Source organism: Hylobates moloch, unplaced genomic scaffold (genome assembly GCF_009828535.3).
Source record: "Hylobates moloch isolate HMO894 unplaced genomic scaffold, HMol_V3 SCAFFOLD_4, whole genome shotgun sequence".
In the NCBI taxonomy this organism is placed as follows: domain Eukaryota; kingdom Metazoa; phylum Chordata; class Mammalia; order Primates; family Hylobatidae; genus Hylobates; species Hylobates moloch.
The window spans coordinates 85719080-85740966 of record NW_026652279.1 but is presented as its reverse complement, the minus strand read 5'-3'; the positions used below and the strand labels follow the sequence as shown (position 1 = coordinate 85740966).

Sequence of the window (21887 nt, the reverse complement as noted above, 5' to 3'; positions counted from 1 at the left end):
ATACTGTTCATTTCAAATATTGGCACATAGGTGCTATAAAATGTTATAGTGGAAATCCCAGTAAGCTCTTCAGTTTTATGGGAATTAGTATAAGATGATAATATTTAGGAACACTAGATGTCCCTCAACTCCACAGCTATTTAATATACTTAGGTGGCGTATGTTAGAAAAATCTTTACTAAAATGGTATCTTTATATCATTGAGGGAAGACTCATTATTTTAAGACCAGGTACTAATGTAACTCATTATAGCCCTTCTTAAGCAGTGATCTTATCAAAAGGAACATTAGATGCTGCAGTGCCACAAATTTATGCTCAGATAGTTCACTCCAAACTATGTCTTAAATGATGCAAACCAAAATATTACAATGTAGCTATAAAAAGATAAGTTTTTCACACCTAAATTTGCATTGTTTTATCAGCATCATTTTATTGAAAAATTTTTTCATTTGTTGATGTTTTTTATTTATATCCCATTTGTAGTATGTAGTTTTGTTAGATTAATGTAAGTAAATCAATTAGATTTCAATGCAACATCTGTTATATAAAATTATATTTATTAGCGTACTTACTAATGGCCAAATGATTACTTGTCAAATTCGGTTTTGAAATTCTGATGAGTAATTCTTCCAAAATCAGATAGTAATGTTGTAATTAAAATTTTTTAAAATAAATTTATGTTTAAGGCTAAAAATTATTATTTTGGGAACAGGTGCCGTGGATTCAGGGTCCTCCTCCTCTTCCTCCTCTTCTAGTTTTGTGAATGGTGCTACCAGCAAAAACCTTCCAGCTGTACAAACTGTTGCTCCAATGCCAGAAGATTCAGCTGAAAATATGAGGTATGCATGACTACTTGTTTTTATTCATTTTAACTCTTTTTAAATGTAGTGAAACAGTACACAAAAATACAAAAATATAGAAAGATTTCTTGAGAATGAAGGTTATTTTGTGATTACATTTCACAATTCTGATATTTTTGGCTAGTTATTATGTAAAAATCTGTGATATATTTAGGTCTAAGCAGAGATCTTCAGTGATTTAAAAATGTTTACTGTTGTATTAGTAATTCACTGTCATTTAGTGCGTGTTACTATTTTCAGTAAAAGTTAAAACGTACAAATGGTAACATGATAAAATTGGGCATCTTTAGGGGGTGATAAAAAATTTAAAATATAAACTTTCAGGCCAGGCGTGGTGGCTCACGCCTGTAATCCCAGCACTTTGGAAGGCCGAGGAGGGCAGATCACTTGAGGCCAGGAGTTGGAGACCAGCCTGGAAAACATGGTGAAACTTTGTCTTTACTAAAAATACGAAACTTAACAGGGTGTGGTGGTGCACGCCTGTAATCCCAGCCACTTGGGAGGGAGGCTAGGGCAGGAGAATCACTTGAACCCAGGAGGCAGAGGTTGCAGTGAGCCGAGATCGCACCGCTGCACTCCAGCCTGGGTGACAGAGTGAGACTGTGTCTCAAATAAATAAATAAATTAATTAACTAACTAACTAACTAAGTAACTTTCAAAATAAATCTACAATGTTATATATAACATCATTGGAACTTGAATAAGCAAACATTACCTTATCTGTCATGATTAAAGACCATTCCTAGAAGAGACTGGCCTTCATTCTTGGAGTAAGATTGTGTACACGTAAACACACACACACACACGTGTATGTATTCACAGTTTTTATAGAAGTATAACACAAATATAGAATATAAAAGCTTACTGAAAGAATGAACACAGTCATCATCAGCCAAGTCAACAAATAGACTGTACACCAGGAACGCCTACTGAGCACTTTTTTCCCAGTCACTGTTCTTGCTTTTCTTCCAATTCCTTACCCTGACTTTTAATACTAAGCTAGTTTTGTCCTTTTTGCATTTTATGTAAATGTAAGTACATCAGATGTATTTCTTTGTCTCTGGCTTCTTTTGTTGAACATTCTTTTTATGAGATTCATCTACTATTGTTGCATATAACAAGAGTTTATTCATTTATTCTCCTTTATTTATGTGTCTATACCATAATTTATTAATTCATTTTACTGATGATGGGCATTTGGAATTTTCCATTTCTTAGTTATTACAAATAATACTGCTATATAGATAAGGCCACTTATAATTACTATGAGTGTACTACTATTACGTGTGTGTACTACACATTAATATGCATATTTGTTAGATAATTTGGAGTGTAATTGCTGATTCGTTGTGTTTGTATATGTTCAGTTTTAGTAGATAATGCCAAATGGTTTTCAAAAGCGGTTGTACTAGTTTACTAACTCAGCAGCAGATGATGAGAGGTCTTGTTGCTTCATATCTTTGACAGGACTTAGTATTTAGTCTGTCATTTTAGCCATTTTGGTGGAAGTATGGTGGCATTCCATGTATTTTTAGTTTGTATTCTCCTGATGATAAATGAGGTTGAGCACTTTTTAAATACATTGGTCTTTTGTTTTCTTCTTTTGATTTGCCGTTGAAGTCTCTAGTCCATTTTTTTAAATTGCGGGCTTTTTTTTGTCTTTTTCTTATTAATTTTTTGAAAATGAGCCCTTTATAGATTATATGCCATACATAGATCTTCTTCCATTTTCTGGCTTTTCTTATCATTATCAATATGGTCTATTTTGATCAACAGAAGTTGTAAATTTTAATTAAATTCACTTTATAATTTTTTGGTGTATAAGTGCTTTTGATATTGTAAATGCTTTGTCTACATTTTCCCTGTCTTGCCTTCTGGCTGCTTTATTCTTTGCTGTTTGTATTTAGATGTGTAATCCATTTGGAATTTTTTGTGATTATAATGAAGTAGGAGTAATAGGTATATGAAGATGACCCAGCACCATTTATTTGAAAGACACTTCTTTTTCCTGTGTTCTGTCATTTTTGTCACAAATTAGTTTTTCCATATACACTTCATTATAGTTCAGCAAACAGCTCTGCCTCATCTCTTTGTCTTTAAGTCATACCATCTTAATTAGCGTTAGGTTTAATAAATATTGAGTTGAGTAAGATCTTCTCACCCTGTTATTTTTCCTCAAGAAAGTCTGAGCTATTCTTGATGCTTTGCATTTACATTTATATTTAGAATTAGTTTGTCAATATCCATTTTAAAAACAACTTGCTGGGGTTTTCATAAGTAATGGAGTATTTGGATCTATTGCAGCTGGGGCTATATAGGTCTCATTCAATCTGTGACTAACAAACTGTGATTATCATATATTCCTACCATTTCCTTAGGTGTTCTCATTTTTTTCAGTAATGATTTTTAGTTTTCTATGTAGAAGTCTTACATGTTTCTAAATTGATTTATTCTTAGGAATTGAATATTTTGTATATGTTTCTATTTTCCTGAAGTTTTCAGATAAACTTCGTTGAAACTATTTGTTTATATTGTTTAAACTCAATAAAAAACACTCATTTTGAGCATACATTTTAATGAGTTTTGATTAGTTTATGCATCCATATAACCGCCACCACAATCAAGATGTAGAATATACCCATCACCCCGAAAGTTCTGTGTGCCCTGTTTGTTATTCACTCCCATCTCTGCCCCAGGGAAACACCGAAATGCTTTTTAACATTGTGAATTAGATTTGGCTTTTCAAGGTTTTCACATAGATGGAATCAACAGTACATTCTATTTTTGGTGTCTGTCTTCTTTCATTCATCCTAATGATCTGTGATTTATCGATGTCTTTTTGTTTATGAGTAGTCTATTCATTTTTATTGGTAGGTATTATCCCATTATATGGCTATTAATAATCTACTCTTCTTTTCACCTGTTGATAGCCATCTGGGTTTTCCCATTTTGTTGTAGTTATAAATAATGATTCTATGGATATTTGAAAACACATCTTGGTGTGGACATAAATTTTCATTTCTTATGGCTGAACACTAGGAGAAAAATTCTGGTTGGATAGTAAGTGTATGCTTAACCATATGAGAAACTGCTGTGCTGTTGTGCAAAGTAGTTGTATCATTTTATATTACTGTCAGCAATGTGTAGTTCTATTTTTTCCATATTCTTGTCAGCACTTGGTATTGTCAGTCTTTTTAAGACTTTATAATGGGTGGGTAACCATATCTCATTTGGTTTTATGTTTTCTTTCCTATTGATTAATGATGGTGAGTATTCTTTTTTGCATATGCTTATGGGCCATTGAAATCTCTTGCTATCTTTTAAAATTTTTCTTGAGATATGAGTTCTTTATATATTCTTCGTATATGTCCTTTGTGAGAAACATGCAGTCTAGAATTTTTTGTTCCATTTTGTTGTATATATTTTTATTTTCTTAAAATTGTTAATAACCAAAGTTTCTAATTTGACAAAGTTCATTGTCTCAAATAGTTTTGTCTTTTATGATTTGTGCCATTTGTAAATCATAAGAAATCTTTACCTATCACAAAGTCATGTAGATATTCTACTATATTTTCTTCTAAAATAGAAGTTTTGTAGTTTTATCTTTATTAGGTTTCTGATCTGTTTTGACTTAGTTTTTGTGTCTGTGGTGAGGTAAAGTTTGGGATTTGGCTCTGTCTTAATGTATATTAATGTTTCACTACCATTCAATTACCTTGGAATTGATTTAAAATCAATTGACCACCTATGTGTAGATCTATTTCTAGACTCCATTCTGTCCCATGAACTATATGTCACTACTGCACTATCTTCATGTATCGTAGCTTTATATTAAGTTTTCAAAGAGCTGATGTAATATAAGTCCTCTAACTATTGTTTTTTAAAATTGCTTTGACTTTTCTGGGTTAATTTGCATTTTCATGTAAATTTTAGAAGTGACTTGTCAATTCTAAAGCAACAAAAAAAGAAATTCTGCTGAAATTTTAATTACAACTCTGTTGAACCTTTAAATTTGAGGAGACTCTTCATCGTAATACTGAGTATTCAAACCTTTGAAATTGTCATTCATTGGGATCTTTAATTTTTTTCAGCAACTTACTGTAGCTTTCATTGTAAAACTTGTACTTATTTTTATGTCTTTTAAAATTTTTATGTTTTTCTAAATTTTCATGTGTTTGATGATATTATATTAGAGTTTTTGCTCTAAATTTCCAATTGGGAGTTAGAAGCCAGACAAAAAAGAGTACATAGTGTATGATTCCATTTTTATGAAATTATAGGAAGTGCAAATTAATGTATCTTAAAAAATAGCAAATCAATGATTGTCTATGTCAATTTTACCTCAGTAAAACTGAAAAAAGGGGACAATTTTGTATTAGTGTATTGATTTTTATATATTGATTTTATATTTTATAATCTTGCCACTTTTAGTAAACCTGGTAAGTTGTTTAGAACTTTCTAAACTCACGTAATCTATCTAACACTTTCTGTAGTTTCCTTATTATTTTCTATGCATGAGATAATGTCACTTGTAGCTTTAGTATTATTTATCCTAAAATGTTTGAGAATTCACCAGTAGAGCCATTTCTGCCTAGAATTTTCTTTCTGGGAAAATTTAAATTACAGATTCAGTTTTTTAAATTGATAAATGAGTATCCAGATAGTATATTTATTTTTGTATCTGTTTTGTTATTTTTGTCTTCAATGAATTTACCCATCTTATCTAAGTTGTTGGATTTATTGCCATAAATTCTTTGTAATTTTTTAAATTTTATTATTAATATTTTAGAATATAAGCATGATCTCTAATGATGTTCCCTCTTTCATTTCAGATTTTGTTAATTTTTGTTTTTTCTCATTTTCTCATTATCAGAATAGCTATTGCTTTTCAATATTATGGTTTCCCCTAAAAAATGATACTGTGTTCATTAATATTTTTAGAGTTTTTTTGTTTTCTATTATGTGAATTCTGCTCTTATTACTCCTTTCTATTTACTTCACGTTTGCTTGCTTTTTTCTTTCCGTATCTTAGAGTGGAAACTGAGATTGAGTGTCTATAAACTGTGGACAATGGGCCAAATCATTCTGCCACCAGCTTTGTACATAAAGTTATTGGAATACAGCCACACTCATTTGCTTATGTATTGCCTATCACTGCTTTCACATTACTGTGACTGAGTTAAATAGTTGGAACAGAGACAATATGGCCTAAAGCTTAAAATATTTACTATCTTATCCTTTACAGATGTTTCACAGCCCCTCTCTTGGATCTTTGATTTTAGACCTTTCTTGTTTAATGATATGGTATATGAGCATTTAAAGCCATAACTTTTCCTCCAAGCACAGTTTTACCTGTATTGTACAAATGTAGTATTTTTTATATTCAGTATTTTTTTCTAATTTTCCCTATTTCTTCGTGGATTCATACACTTTACAGAGGTGCATTTGGACATTTATCTTTCTTCACTAAAAATACTGCCATGCAATCCATTCAAGTTGTTGCATTAATTAATAGTATGTTCCTTTTTTATTTCTGAGTCATATTCTATGGTGTATGGATGACAGTTTGTTTAAACATACGCCTACTAAAGGACATTTAAGTTTTTTTCCAGTTTGGGGCTATTGAAAATAACGTTACAGTGGATATTTGTTTTTATGTGAATATACATTTTGATTTCTCTGGGATAAGTACCCAAGAGTGAGATTACTGGCTCTGTGGTAAGTATATGATTCGTTTTATAAGAAACTGCAAAACTGTCTTCTAGAGTGGCTGTACCACTTTGTGTTTCCACTGGCAATGTGTGAGTGGTCCAGTTTCTCCTCATTGTTACCAGCATTTTTTTAAAGCATTCTGATAGGTATGTAGCGATATCTTACTGTGGTCTGAATTTGCATTTTCCTAATGGATAAAGATGCAGAACATCTTTTCTTGTGTTTATTTTCCATCAGTATGTCTCCTTCATGAATTGTCTGTTCATGTCTTTTGCCTATTTTTTAATTGGATCACTTTTTAACTTTTGAACTCAGAGTTTTTGTTCTATTGAAATTCAAGTCCTTTTTTAGAAATGTAGTTTGCAAATGTTTTCTCTTAGATGTGCTGCTCCCTGTTTCATCCTTTTAACGAGTTTTTTAGCAGAGAAAAATTTAAATTTTTTTTAATCTGGCTTGTCAGATTTACCTTTTTATAGTTAAGCTTTTGGTGTCATGTCTAAGAGCTCTTCACCTAGCCCTACGTTCCCAAAATTTATATTGTATTTTCTATAAAGTTTTGTGGTTTAAAACTTGTTTTACTTTTAAGTCTGTGATCTATTTTGAGCTGATGTCTGTGTAAGCTGTGAGGTTTAGGTTGAGATACATATTTTTGCCTATGAATGTCCATTTGTTCCAGCACCATTTGTTGAAAAGGCTGTCCTTGCTCATGAGGCATGTTTTTAAGACCTTTTAAGGCAAATTTAGAGAGGCCTCTATTCTTGGATTGCTTTTGCCACACTTAGAAAGGGTGGACTTGCTAGAATTTCTCCTGAATGCTCAGTGTATTTAATGAGATCTCTCCTTTGTGGCTGGAGGGAATACAGACTATTCCCAGCACTATGCACTCTCAGTGATGTTTGTGTTGCAGCTCCTTCATAATTTTTCTTTTCAAAAAATTGCTCTATTCTAGCCCTTGGAGCTTTCAGGCTTCACATAATCAGATTGCTATTCAGCCTAAGACTCAGGTTTTTGGAAATTTTTTTCTTTATAGCTTCCTCCTCTCAGGGACTCTGTCCTGCAAATTCTATTCACCTTGGCTGTTTTGAACTGCAGTCTCAGTCGTGTCAACTCAAAAACATTGCAGGACTCAGTATTTGCCATAATATAGGGAATACCTCCATAAAGGAAACATGGATGATGGGGGAGCTCACCTCATTGGTTTCCCCGTCCATAGGATTCATAGTCCTGTACTCCCTGTATTGTCTGAAAATAGTTGTTCACTGTATTTGTCTAATTTTTTAACTGTTAGCATGGAAGGTAATTTTAGACCATCTTACTTTTTCAAGGCTACAAATGAATTTTATATTTTTATCATGTTGTCAATGATTTCTTTTATAAATTTTAATTCTTTTAATTGTTTCCATTTCAGTATGTTGAGAGAATATCCTGAAATGTTAACTCACTTATTATTCCTAATTATTTTTCTATAGATTGTTTAAAAATGTATATGTATATACATAATTCTGTCATCCATGAATAATGGGGGAGTTTTTTCCCCCATTAAAATCCTTGCACCTTTTAATTTCTTTTTCTTAACTTACAGTGCCACCCAGTACCTCTAATGCAATTTATTATAGTCATGGTTATAGCAGGCATTATTTTTAAATTTTTCATCTCAGATGAAAAACATTGAACATTTATCATTAACTATGATACCTCTTACCTATTAATTATATATAATTTTCAATAAATGTTATACATCTCTTATATTTGTAATTAACAAAAACTTGCTATCATGATGTATGTTGAATTTTATCTTATGCTTTTTAAATATACACTAAGATGATCATGTGGTTTTTCTCCTTTTGTTAACATGGTATACTATATTGATTTAATTTTTAAATGCTAAAAGAATTCTCAATTTCTGTAAGAAATCCAATTTCATTGTAATGTGAAATAGATTTATCTCTTGAAAGCTTCTATAAGATTATTTTTTGATTTTTCCCCTGAAATATTTAGTAAACTTCACAAGCAAAGACACCTAACCCTGGATCTCTTCTTTTAGGAAAGTTTCTTAATTAAAATTTCAATTTAATTAGTTACAGATCTCCCAAAATTTTCTATTCTTTCCAGTGTCAGCTTTGGTAGGTTTTTGTTGGCATAAAGCTTTTCATAATATTATCATGTTATTCTTTTAACATTCATATAATCTGTAGTAATGTCCCTTCTTTTTATTCTTGACATTCTTTATTTAAGCTAGCCAGCTTGTCTGCCTTCCTGCCTTGCCTTCCTTGCCTTCCTTGCCTTCCTACCTTTTCTTGATAAGCTCTGGCAGTGATTAATCAGTTTTATTCATATTGCCAAAAAAATTTCTAGAGAGAAGTAACAAGAAACTGTTAAGTTGAAGGTTGTACATTGTTTGTTTCCTTAGTGCAGTAGTTTTCTAACATCAGCATGCATCAGAATAACATAGAGGGCTTGTTAACCTACAGATTGCTGGATACCTGATTCAGTAGGACTCCAGTAGGGCATGAGAATTTAGGGCACCTCTAACAAGTTTTTAAGTGTGTTAGTCAAGCTTATTTAGAGAAACATTAAATAGGATGTTTACATTCATATGAATATACATGCATATACACATGATTTATTATAAAAATTTGGCTCACATGATTATAGAAACTGAAAATTCCCAATATCTGCAGTTAGTATGCTAAAGACCCAGGAGAACCAATGTGTAGTTCTAATCAAAGTACCAAGGTCGGAGAACCAAGAGAGCCAGTGATACAAGTTCCTATCCAAAAGCTGACTGGCTGAAGACTGAAGAAGAGCCGATGTTTCCGTCTGAGTCCAAAGGCCAGAAGAGACCAGTATTCCTAGCTCAAACATTCAGGCAGAAGGAGTTTGCTCAACATTTTTGTTCTATTCATATCTTCAACTGACTAGATGAAGCCTTCTTACATGAAGGAGGTCAGTCTACTTTACCCAGTCTACCTATTCAAATGTTAATCTTATCAATAAATACCCTCACAGTCATACCCAGAGTGCTGTTTAATCAAATATCTGGACATCCAGTAAAATTGACCCATAAAATTAACCATCATGCTAGATCATGCTGATGCTGCTGGTCCAGAGAACACACTTGGAGAAACAGTGTGTAATTGATAATCCTCCAGATTGCAGGAGTTGTCCTTGATTTATTGAGGTCCTATTCCCAGACAATGCATGGTCCTTCCTTACTCTAGTTTAACTTAATTTACCCCAAATTTTGCAGACATACATGTACATATGTATGCATGTGTGCATGTTCATCTTAAATTCACACCCTGCAAGAAAGTATACTTATTTTATTGGTCAACATCTGTTTTGATTTAGCCAAATGACTATCATTTTTTGTTGCTCATCATTCTTTTCTGAATGTCTGACCTCCACCTAGTATCATATTTCTTCTTCTGAAAGAACACTTCTTAGTATTTGATTTAGTGCAGGTTTACCTGTCATGAATTTTTAGTTCCTATTTCTCTAAACATCTTGGAAATCCACCTCAATGTTTGAAAGGATATTTTGAACCAACAGAATTCTAGGTTGGCAATTATTTTCTTAGAGTGCTTTGAAAATATCGTTTTATTGTCTTTTGGCTTTTTTCATTCTGTGTTTTATTTCTTTATTTTATAGGTTAATTCCTAGTCATATTGTTTCTGTTCTCCACTCCAACCCACCCGATGTCTGTTTTAAAGGTGTTCTGTATTTTGGGAGTTGATAAGTTTTACTATGATGTTTTCAGGTGCTGTGGATTTTCTTTGTATTTATCCTGCTTAAGATTTGTAGAGTTTTTCAAATCTGAAGTTTTATCACTTTCATTCAGTTTTGAAACTTCCTAGCCATTACCTCTTCAGGTATTGCTTCTGACCCATTTTATCCTTTTGTTAGAGCTTATCTTACATAAAAATTAGACTTTTTAAAAATACATTTCTTACCTGTCTGTATCCTTTCCCCCTACCCCTATTTCTCTCTCAGTGAATTTGAGTATTTTCTTTTAACCTATAGTCTACTTTACTAATTATCTCTTTAGCTGTGTCAAATCTTCTCAGTTCTTAATTTCAGTTTTTGTAAGTACTCAAATTTCTATTTGACTTTTGTAGTCAAGATAATTGGTAATAATGTATATTTATACATACTTACAGAAGTAATCAGTTGCTCGGATTAATTGAAGTTTCTATTTCATATTTAACTTAATCACCAGTAACAGTATTTTTGTAATTCTGGGACAAAAAGTGTTCCTAGCTTTAACTCAATAATACTACATTAAATCCAATAGCTATGATGCAAACCTCCATTAATCAATAATTTTTCTAAAATAATTTTACTCTCACTTATTAATCTTAAATAAAAATAAATAATCATACTTCATTTAGAATTGAGCATCAGAAACTATTATATTTCGATTTTTTTCCTTTTAATAAACTCACTGTTACCATTCTTACCATTTCTTAGTAGAGGGAATTAGTTTAGCTAGGAAGAGCTGTAGGACATGATTCTAGAGATTTGAAGGAATTAATGAAATTGTAGATTCAAAAGAGAATCTCTTTGTATTCACTAACAGATAACTTACTGTGATTATGTTTATTCAGTGACTTCAGGTAGCCTTTCTTTTGCTCACTTTGTTAATTCTTTCTAATAGTAAGTACTGTCATTAAAACAGTCATTCTCAAAGTGTGTTCCCTGGATCAGCAGCATCAACACCACTGACTGAGAATTTGTACTTCTAACAAATGCTCGCCGTACACACAGACCTGCTGAATCAGAAACTAGGGTGGAGCTCAGCAGTCTGGTTAAACGGACTCTCCAGATGATTCTGATCCACACTAAAGCTTGGGAACCAGTGTCTTCAGGAGGTCCTTGCTTTAGGAATTACAGAGTAGGGGAGACTATTGAAATCTCTTAATTTCAGTAAGTCTGCCAAATCCCCTTCAAATCCCTTTTTCTTATGGAAAATTGTTCCTCCAGAATTTTCTAAATATATGTGGCAGTGATCAAACTTGAGTTTTCTCCATGCTTTCTCCTTTCTCTAGAGCTGTTGACACGGGTAAGAGGAGACAGAATTAAACAGAAGTGCTGATGGTGAGACTTAGAATGCTCAAAGATTTGAAACTTGGCTGTTTTTAGGAGAGAAGTCATCTGATATTATTCTCTAATAGCTATTTAATTGCTTAAAAATTTAAAAAGATGCCATAGTTCAGTTTTAAACTTTAGTAATATATTGCAAATTATTTTATGGTTAATTACCTTTTTTTCATTTATAAATTTTTGCCTCATATGTAACAAAATGTTACCTGGCATTGTGACAGAACTTGTATTATTTTGTAACATTGTTTAATTGCTAACTGTACATATCTTCAGTGTAGAAGAATGTGTGCTCATCTAATATATTGACTTTGGTTTGTTTAACGTATCAGAATCACATTTTGTGAGTGTAAATATGGGTTTGTTCAAAGTAGAGTCAAAAAAGTGAACATTATTGACTTCTCACTGTGTGCTGGGTGCTTTTCTGTGCACTTTACATCCCTTAGCTTATTTAATCCTCACTGGGTAGGTACTACAATCATCTTCATTTTGCAGACATAGAAAGCCTAATGTGCCTAAGGTCACCTAGCTTGTATACGATAGAACCGGGATTCTAGTTTAAGCAGTCTTACTCCAAAGCACTTTTATCTAAGACAGATAAATCTGTTACTATGTTATTCATTTGTCTAAGCAGAAATATTTTCCTCCTCCCCATTTTTTACTTTTACATGTACCAAAGTATTTTTAAGAATGTCAAATAGTGCTTATGTATGGCTATTAACTTAAAATTCAACAGTGAACTATATAATAATACAGCAGTTTGTAAAGAAAAGTAAATAGGCTTATGAAATGGAAAATGCCTACTTTGGCAAAGCATTCAACTGCATTACAATGAATTTCAGTTATTCCCTTATTTGTCCAGATTTCAGGTAATACCTCCTTGAGAGCAAGAATTAAATTATTTGTAACTGGCACAGGGACCCACACTGTCAGTGTTCCAGATCATTTTCTTTGATGGATAGATACATAGAGAAGGCATACAAAAACTCACTTACAGGACACTCATAGAGCGGTGGACAGTCTTTGGCCCTTTCGGGTGGCATAACCCCAATTCTTTCTCATAGTATAGTCATTCCAATTTAGCTGAAACCTTTCAGTAGCCTTATGACTGTATGTGAAACTGTACAGGGTGTCCCTTATACATGAAGCTTGCTATTATTCCATGGGCTAGAAAGGACATTTATGATTTTTAAAGATTTGAATTTAGAAGTAAAGTTTATTTGACATTTTATATTGAATTATATTTATTAGTTTTTATGTCTTAATTTCAACAGCATCACTGCAAAACTTGAAAGAGCTTTAGAAAAAGTTGCTCCTCTTCTTCGTGAAATTTTTGTAGACTTTGCCCCATTCCTATCTCGTACACTTCTTGGCAGTCATGGACAAGAGCTATTGATAGAAGGTATGATTTCTCTCTATATTATAATTATTTTAGTTTCCTATGATGTATGTATTAATCATGGCATAATTCGTGCTTCTGGAGGAATATGTATTTCCAAAAGAACGTAAAGGCATTACTTCACAAATTCTGATAAGATATTCAATATGTTTTCTCTTCACTCATTTTTTTTAAATAACATGTTTGCATGGTCAATGCCAATAAGAAAACTTTGAAGATGAAGAACATTGAAAAGGTGTCAGAATGGGAGGCTTTGGTTCTTTAATCTATCTATCAGGGCTGACGTATATCCTGTCATTAAGATAACCTGTTTATTAAGCAGTGATCTCTGAAATTTCCTTCTGACTCTCAGAGCCATGCGTCTTTAAGTGATTTTTCTTAGTCACATAACATTTGTAGTGTGAGAATCCTTAACTAAGAAGACATTAAAAATCTGGAGAAATAGTTAACAAAGAATTGATGAAGCTGTGTCTCCTCAACAGCAGCTTACATAGAGTAAGGAGGCAAAGGAGATAAATTTACTAGGAGAGTGGCTTTGAAAAATATGGTTAATCAAAATTGTATTTCTTTTTAAAAAGTTTTGTTTTATGAATATTTCCGAGCTTCAGAAAGAATTAGACAATATCAAGATGACCTGTAGGTGAATAATGGCTTTAGATGCCATTTCAGGTAATCCTGGGACTTAGCATCCTTGTATATATCTTTTTTGCTTTTCACTTCCTGTTTACTGTAGAAGAAAGTTTTCCTGTGCCTGTTCTGTTATTGTCCCAACTGCTTCTACTCAGTATTTCTATTAGGAAGACTGTGAGAGTTAATCACTCAGCATCTGGGAGCTGACTTTGAATCCTAGTTCAACTACTTTCTTAGCTTTGTGGCCTTTGTAAATTACTTAGCCACTTTGTATCTTAGTTTCCTTTCTATAAATTGGAGTCAATGATGGCACTTTAGGGTTCTTGTGAAGATTAAATTATGCAAGGCATTTGAAGCTGTTAGAATATTGTCACATAATGAGCTTCTCAGGTTTCCAAAAGTACTAAGTTCCTTCTGGGCTAAGTACTATGTTACGTACTTTTGATATATCAGTAAACAGACAAAGATCCTTTTATTCAGATGGAGCATATATTCTAATGAGAACACAAAATCAATAAGCATTAAACAACATGAATAATTAAATTATATAGCATGTTAGAAGATAGTGAATGTTATGTAAAAGGATAAATACAACACAGAGAATTGGGATTACAGAATGACAAGGTTAGGTTCAAGTTTAAAGAGAGTGGTCAATTTTAAATAGGCCTCATGGTAAAAGTTACATTTGAGCAAAAACTTACATAATAAGTAATAAAACTTACTTAATAAGTGCCATACAGCTTATTAGAAGAGGAGTGTTCTATGCAGAGAGAATAGTCAGTACATTGGCCCTAAAACGAGGATAGAAAGATGTTCTTGGTATGATCTACGAACAGGAAAAATGCCAGTCTCATGTGAACCAGAAGGACAGTAGTCGAATATTAGGGCCAGAGAGGTAATGGGTTCTTTGGCCTTAACTAGTGTGTTGTAGGGAGGCTGCTGATGTTTTAAGTAGGGCTATCACCCTGGATGCTACTATTGTCATTATTATACTCCCACCTACAAAGTGAAGTATAAAATGCTCTGAAGAATTGGATTCTGAGAAGAACCATGCTAATTTAAAGCAGCCCCAAGATGAACTTTAAAAGTTCTTAGAAGCTTAAAAACTATTGCTTGGCCACAGATTGTGTGTATAATTTAAATAGCTTTGTTCTAGATGTATATGATTGATTACACAAAATCGTGTATTCATTGATTCATTCAAAACAGAAGAAATATTCCTTATGGAGCTTACAGTCTAATGAGCAAAGAGACATAAAAACCAATAATTAAAATTAAATAGGATATGTGCTATAATGAAAGTATATACGAAGGTACAGTGGGAAATGAGACTAGATGGCCTACTGACCACTTGCAGGGCACATATTCTTCTAACTGGGTCAGTGAGGTAGTTATGTATACCTGGTCTTACTCCTGCTGCTATAAAGCCACTTCCTCATCTTTATGAGGACACACATGTTTGAAAGGGTTATGTTCCCTGCTTCTACCTAACTCCTGTAACAGCTCAACCCAGTCTTCTGAATTCCAGACATAGTTGAAGTTACCTAGCATAGACATCTAAACCTATATACTCCAGGGATACCTCAAACTCTGTTTATCCAAAATTTGTTTTCCCTCAATTTACTTTTCTTTCTAAATGTATTTGTTTTGTCATTAGCATTACTATTAATACAAACATTTGAGGTGAAAATTTGATTTTTCTTTAGCTCTTTTCTCCTTCAACTTTAATATTTACAATTACTTCATGAGAATGAATAATTTCCAAAAACAATATTTAGAGGATAGTTCTTCAAATATTATTAACATTACAAATATTATATCAAGCCATGTATAAAAACCTTCCAAAGTAGCCTAAATATTATGTTAGCTAAAAGTGGTGGCATCATAGTTATGGATTCTAAAAGGTACTAGGTTATCAGTTGGTCCTTCTCGAGTTCCTTTTTTTGCTTTTAATTCTTTTGATTTCCTGTAGTTAGATGCTATTGAGGAGCAAGAATGCTGGTTATTGGTATTTTTATTTTCATGCTTTTCTGTAACATGTATTACTTTATTAAAATAAAGAAGTTCAATAAACATCATTGAAAAAACAAATCTTAAATGTTTCCTCATTCCCTACCAGATAAAAGCCTTTTATTTTTTCTGTTGCTATCTATCTTTTCCTAAAATGATTTGATAGGTTTTACAGAAATGTATAAATACTGACCAAAGACATAATAAAATAAAACGGGGAATAAAGTTAGTCATGTAATAATGTTAGTAGTGAGTCCTGCACTGTTATTAAAACTAAGGCAAATTCTGTACAAGTTTTCTAGCTGCCAGAGCAAAGGCACAATTACGTTAAGTTATAAGACTCACGTTACTGGTTCCTAAGTGATAGTTTGTGGCAATTTTACATTAACTGCTCTGTATTGGAAAATCAGGAACCTCTGTGTGTAGCTACTTTCCAGAATCTTCACACATTCAGATTGTTTCTTACTTATTTCTTCTCATCAATGCACAGAGAAAAATGATTGAGTAATTGAGAGCTATTTTTTTAGCTTCTCTGTTTACCTCACATATTCTGAATTGAGTGGAAAGACCATTAAGAATATGCCTTCATTGTTATCAGTGCATCCAGGTGAACCTGGATTTTTTTTAATGTAACTATGCTAGAAATGAAATATTGGAACAGGTTAGATATTAAAAAATTCATTTTGTGTTCCCCTGGCAGTATGCAATTATATCTTGTAACTTTCTACATTCAAAGAATTTTAATACATCCTACTTTTTAAACTATATGGATGTAATACTTATGTCTTTCTTTGCTGATGTTTAAAATGACTTTTCTTTATAAAATGATGATAGCAAATGGTAGATTTTAGGTTTTGAGTTTTGTTTTTTAAATGCCAGTAACTTGGCAGTATAAAAAGCTGACAACCCTAAAATATGATCCTTTAAATTTTTGCTAGTTCATACAACCCAAAACTCTGGAAACTATAGTTGTTTAAAAGAATGACTTTCAGTATCTCTCACAATTTGGTCATAACCCTCCCCCCCAGACCCAACTAGTCTTTATCTTCTTGCTATAAAAAAAATTTCTTAAACATGTAAAGAAGTTACTATCACATTTCCTTGTTTTTGTACAGCTCTTCTTTCTGCATTTAATCCTTTTTTTTTTTTGAGACCAGAGTCTTGCTCTGTCCCCCAGGCTGGAGTGTAGTGGCACGATCTCGGCTCACTACAAGCTCCTCCTCCTGGGTTCACGCCATTCTCCTGCCTCAGCCTCCCAAGTAGCTGGGACTGCAGGTGCCTGCCATCATGCCCGGCTAATTTTTTTTTTTTTTGTATTTTTAGTAGAGACAGGGTTTCACTGTGTTAGACAGGATGGTCTCGATCTCCTGACCTCGTGATCCACCCACCTTGGCCTCCCAAAGTGCTGGGATTACAGGCGTGAGCCACCCCGCCCAGCCTGAATCCTTTTTTTTTTTTAATCTCCCCAAATTATACTCATCCTTTGAATCCATTTTCAGGCTCATTAAGCAAATTAATGTCATGACTTCTGTGCTTCTACAGTATTTTACTTATGTAATATTAATAAAATTATTTTACACTTATTGAAATAGGAAATATCTTATTGTTTTTATTGTCATTACCTAACTTAGATTCTGGTACATCATAAATATTCAGTGTTTTTCCCTTGTGCTTGAATAGAATATTATTTTTCTTTCTTGGGAGGCCGAAGCAGATGTATTGCTTGAGGCCAGGAGTTTGAGACCAGCCTGGGAAACATGTTAGACCCTGTCCCTAGAAAAAATAAAAAATTACCCAGGCCTGGTGACATGTGCCTATAATACCAGCTACTCTGGAGGCTGAGGTGGAAGGATTGCTTGAGCGGGAGATTGAGGCTGCAGTGAGCCATGATCGCACCACTGCACTCCAGCCTGGGCACCAGAGACCCTGTCGCTAAAAAGAAAATAAGGAAGGATTGATAAGATTTTATGTTCTGTGGTAAGAATTCCTGGTATTGATCAGTTCTTCAGACTTAGGAGTTTGCTGCTGCACTCATCCAAGGTCTGTACTTGCTCTCCACCCCAGCCTGTAGAAATGCATGTCCTTTTATCTTCTCATTCTTGAGCATGTACTCTTACTCCTTCTTTGTTCTTCCCTCTCCTTCTGTTTCCCTTCTTTCTCTAATTTGATATGCTTCTCTTTTCCCTTGAGAAGAAATTTGTCAAAATATTATGAAGAACTCAGGACAGTTACATGATAAAAACATATTTACCCTAGCTTTGAATATTTCCATTTAAGAAATAGTGCTTATGATGAATAAATCTCACTGCATTTCAATTTACCATATAAATATGTGTGTGTGTGGTAGGAACAAAAGTGAATTTAGGTAACTGAAGATACTTTAATGTCTATGAAAAGAAAAAGCAATTACTCTCTTAACTTCAAATAGCCATAATGTATATTTGACTTGCCTCTTTATTTTATGTTTTATATTCCATTTTTCTTAATGCACATATTTATTTGTGTTTAAATTATTTCTTATGGGATAATTAATCCTTGGTAGTTTTTATTGTCGGTGTTCTTTCATTTTCTTAATTATCTATTACTTTGATTAGTTAGCTTGTGATTGTATCATTCTAGAACAATGTAGTTCACCTTTTAAGACCATTCATTAACAGTAGCTATTTTTAGGTAGCTTTTGATGTGTGTTTTCTCTTAGCAATAATTAAGAATTTTTGAAGACAGTAATTTGAAGCTTACTGAACTTTAAGAAAATTATGGGTTTTCAATTTATAAACTAATGCATAAAAACTACTTAGAATAGGTATGTATGCAAGTATCGAAACCTACCAGCCAAAGATAACAAAACAGCCTAAGAATCCAGTTTATGTTCTGTGAGCATTGTTTATGTTCTATTGGGAGCTCACAGAAATATTCAAGAGTAACTTAGCTATGATGAGGATATAGCAGAAAGTCTCATATGTGTCCAAGGACAGGAAATAAAATATAGTTGATCTTCAGGCAGCCTGGAAATGGGAGAGAAGAGTCAGTAACAAAGACTACTCCCTTTGATTCTCAAAGCAACTTTATAGCCTCCTGTCTTTTATTCTCTCTGTGTATCTACTCAATGTTTTCACTTTTCTCCCAGACCAACTTCCTTTGCTTAGTCATCAGAACATATCTTAGCATAGCACCTTAGCCCTGAATCTTAATGCATTTTTAATGTAAATATCCTGCATCATCTAACTGTAGTCACTTAACTTATCAAGAGAGAATCTGAATGGCTCAGCCAGGACTATTATTTTGTTCCTCCCAGGTTAGGTGTCTGACCCTGTCATAATCAGCTAAGCCTGAGGTGGGATAGAGGTGTCTGAGATACATGAGGCTCTCCCTTTTAGGCTCTATATGCAAGTTGAAACATTTTAGAAAGAGATGTTAGCAGTGCAGGAAATTTCATTGAAGGGTCCACTCTGCTTTTGGTGGCATTAATAAATACTTTATTAAAATCATGTAATACTCAAGAATATTTATGGTTTCCAGGACTAGCATTTTTTTCAAGTATATAAATATAGCATGAAATTTCTACCTCCACCAAAGAGGACATCACTGACATATTATAAAATGAATGAGCCTAGTCAAGAAGCTCCATATCATTCACAGATCATTTGTAGTAGCATTATAGACACATAATCAGAAACACTTGCAGTATTTTTATTTAAAAATTATAGACTAAAATGTAATTTCAGAATTACTGTTTTTAAGTTACAATAATACAAAAAGTGTACACAAGAATATTTGGGTAAATGGAAATGCTGGCATAATTTTTAAATATTCCTGATTTCCTCCATAAAAAATGGATGGAATAATAGATAATGAAACAATAGCTACAAGAACAATGAATGGACATTTACAACAAAACTAGGTGACAGGTATCTCATTGGACCCCAAAATATGCCTAGCTGGGGACCATCTAGCTATAGCTACATGATATACATGATATCAGCTGATTTGTGGCAAGGACTCATGGTGGCCATCAAATATAGATCTATTTGGAGAAATAGCTAAATGAGGGTTACATAGGAGAAATTAAAGGATATGACTGCTTATTCTGAAAACTTTGAAAAATGGGGCAGTAATTATGTTGGTAGTAACATTATCGATATTACAAAACTGTTATGTAATGTTGGATAAAGCTGCTTGGTAATTATTAATATTGTAATTGTTTTATCCCATGTTCTTGAAAATCAGAATTCTGGCTGAAGAAAGGCGATCCAGATATAAAATAGGAGAGTTTAAGTAAAAGCTTTTGATTTGGAATTTGAATTGGACATTTTCATGTGAACTTATGCACACATATGCATGTACATGCACACATACACGCATACCCATATTCTATAGGTATATGTATACTATACTAGTAGCCCCGTCTATTGTTTTGCCTGGACACAAAAACCAAGTCAGTAGCAGTGAGTACACTTAGGGTCCATATTTACTATTAAAATATCATTTGCCAATGAAAGAAACAGGGACTTCATAGAGAAACAAGTGATTTCAAGGCTGGGGCAGGAAATATTAATCATTTACCTGCAACATTTTGTAATACCACAAAGCAAGGAAGGTATCAAAGGTTGTCAGAACAACTCAGGAGCTAACTTAAAGAAATTCCTGTTGTCCCAAGACGGTGCGGTTTGAGCATCCATAAGTATATTAGGTTGGTGCAAACGTAGTTGCGATTTTATTAGCAATTGGCAAAAATCGCAATTACTTTTGCACCAACCAATAATAACTGCAATTCATTAAAACACCCGGATATGTTTAAATCTATGTATTCATAATGATAATTTAGAAAATGATTTTGTCAAATTTAGAGAATGATAGAGCACTTACTTTGAAAACTGATAAGAAAATTAAAAGAATAAAGTATTTCTTATGTTGTTTCTTTGTGAACTGATCATTGTATTATGAAGTTATTGAGGGGGAATGTTTTGTTTTTACAAAAATATATCATCTGATAAGTAATGGTGGGATATGTGAGTTAGATTATTATTTAGCACCCTCTAAGAATGTAATAGATCTAAGCTTCAATGGCTGCTAAACTCACAAATACAGAGACAGCTAAACAATTAGATGGGAAAAATATCATCACCTATCAAGACTCTATGTATGAATGAATGAATAAAATAAAACCACATCTGATTAAATCTGTATATTCAATGTGTTGAACTATACCATGGGAACTCAATAATCAAAATTAATACTGGAGGAAATTCTGCAATACAAACTGAGTTGGTCTCTTCAAAATAAATTACATGGGGAAAAGAGATATAGGAAGAACCTGTAGCTTAAAAGAGATTTTTTTTTTAATTTCAAAAATCGCCAAAACTAAGTTGTTTGTAGAAATAACTCTATGATTTAGGTATTAAAAACTGTAATCAAAAGCAAAGTGATTATCATAAAACTCAGAATAATGGTTTGTTATAAGTAGGGAGAGGGTTAGAACGGGAAACATGGAGTACTCCTGGGATACTTGGCAATAATTTATTTCTTTAGCTATTTAGTGGTTGCAAGGATGTTCACTTCATAATATTTTATTAACTGATGTTTTCTGCAGTTTACTTATTAATATTTTGTAATAAAATATTTTAATGTTGTCTATGGAGAAGATACAAAAATTCTTGAATGACATTAAAGACCTGAATAATGGTGAACTGTATCATATTCATGGTAGGAAAACTTATCACAAAAAAGTGATTTCAGTCCATGTTAACAAATTAAAATTGATAAAAATTTTAATTTATTTTAATAAAAATTTGATTTAAAATAATTTTTAAATTATTTTCATGGAATTTAATAAGCTTTCTCTTAAATCTCTGAGCAGAATAAAGGGATGAAAATAATTGAGTAATTTTGGAAATTAACAAGCTATTATAATTAAAACAGCATAGCAGTAGCACAGAGATAGATCACTGTGTCAAAATAAATCTCCAAAAACAGATCCCACATACATATGGTAACATTATGAGACAGAGCTCCATTGTAGACTGGGGAGAAATAGGTGAACAATGGATGTAGATCAACTGGATTCCCTTTTGTTAATTAAAAAGACAAAACAAAGTGGATCTCTTCCTCCCTAAACAAACAAAAGACACTACCACTGTGGTTGAAAATCAAATATCAAATATTTCAGGAGAAAAAAA

The 21887-nt window shown here is 32.7% G+C and overlaps 1 protein-coding gene across 4 annotated transcripts in view; it reads left to right on the top strand.

Moving 5' to 3' along the window:
- Positions 1-21887, top strand: part of NBEA (neurobeachin) — a 736578-nt gene that overhangs the window by 288929 nt on the left and 425762 nt on the right. For all 4 annotated transcript variants that reach the window (XM_058437671.1, XM_058437670.1, XM_032150485.2 and 1 more), the window contains 2 exons: positions 713-839; positions 12947-13074. In XM_058437671.1, coding sequence (XP_058293654.1) covers positions 713-839; positions 12947-13074 — 255 coding nt within the window. The remainder of the gene's footprint in view (positions 1-712; positions 840-12946; positions 13075-21887) is intronic.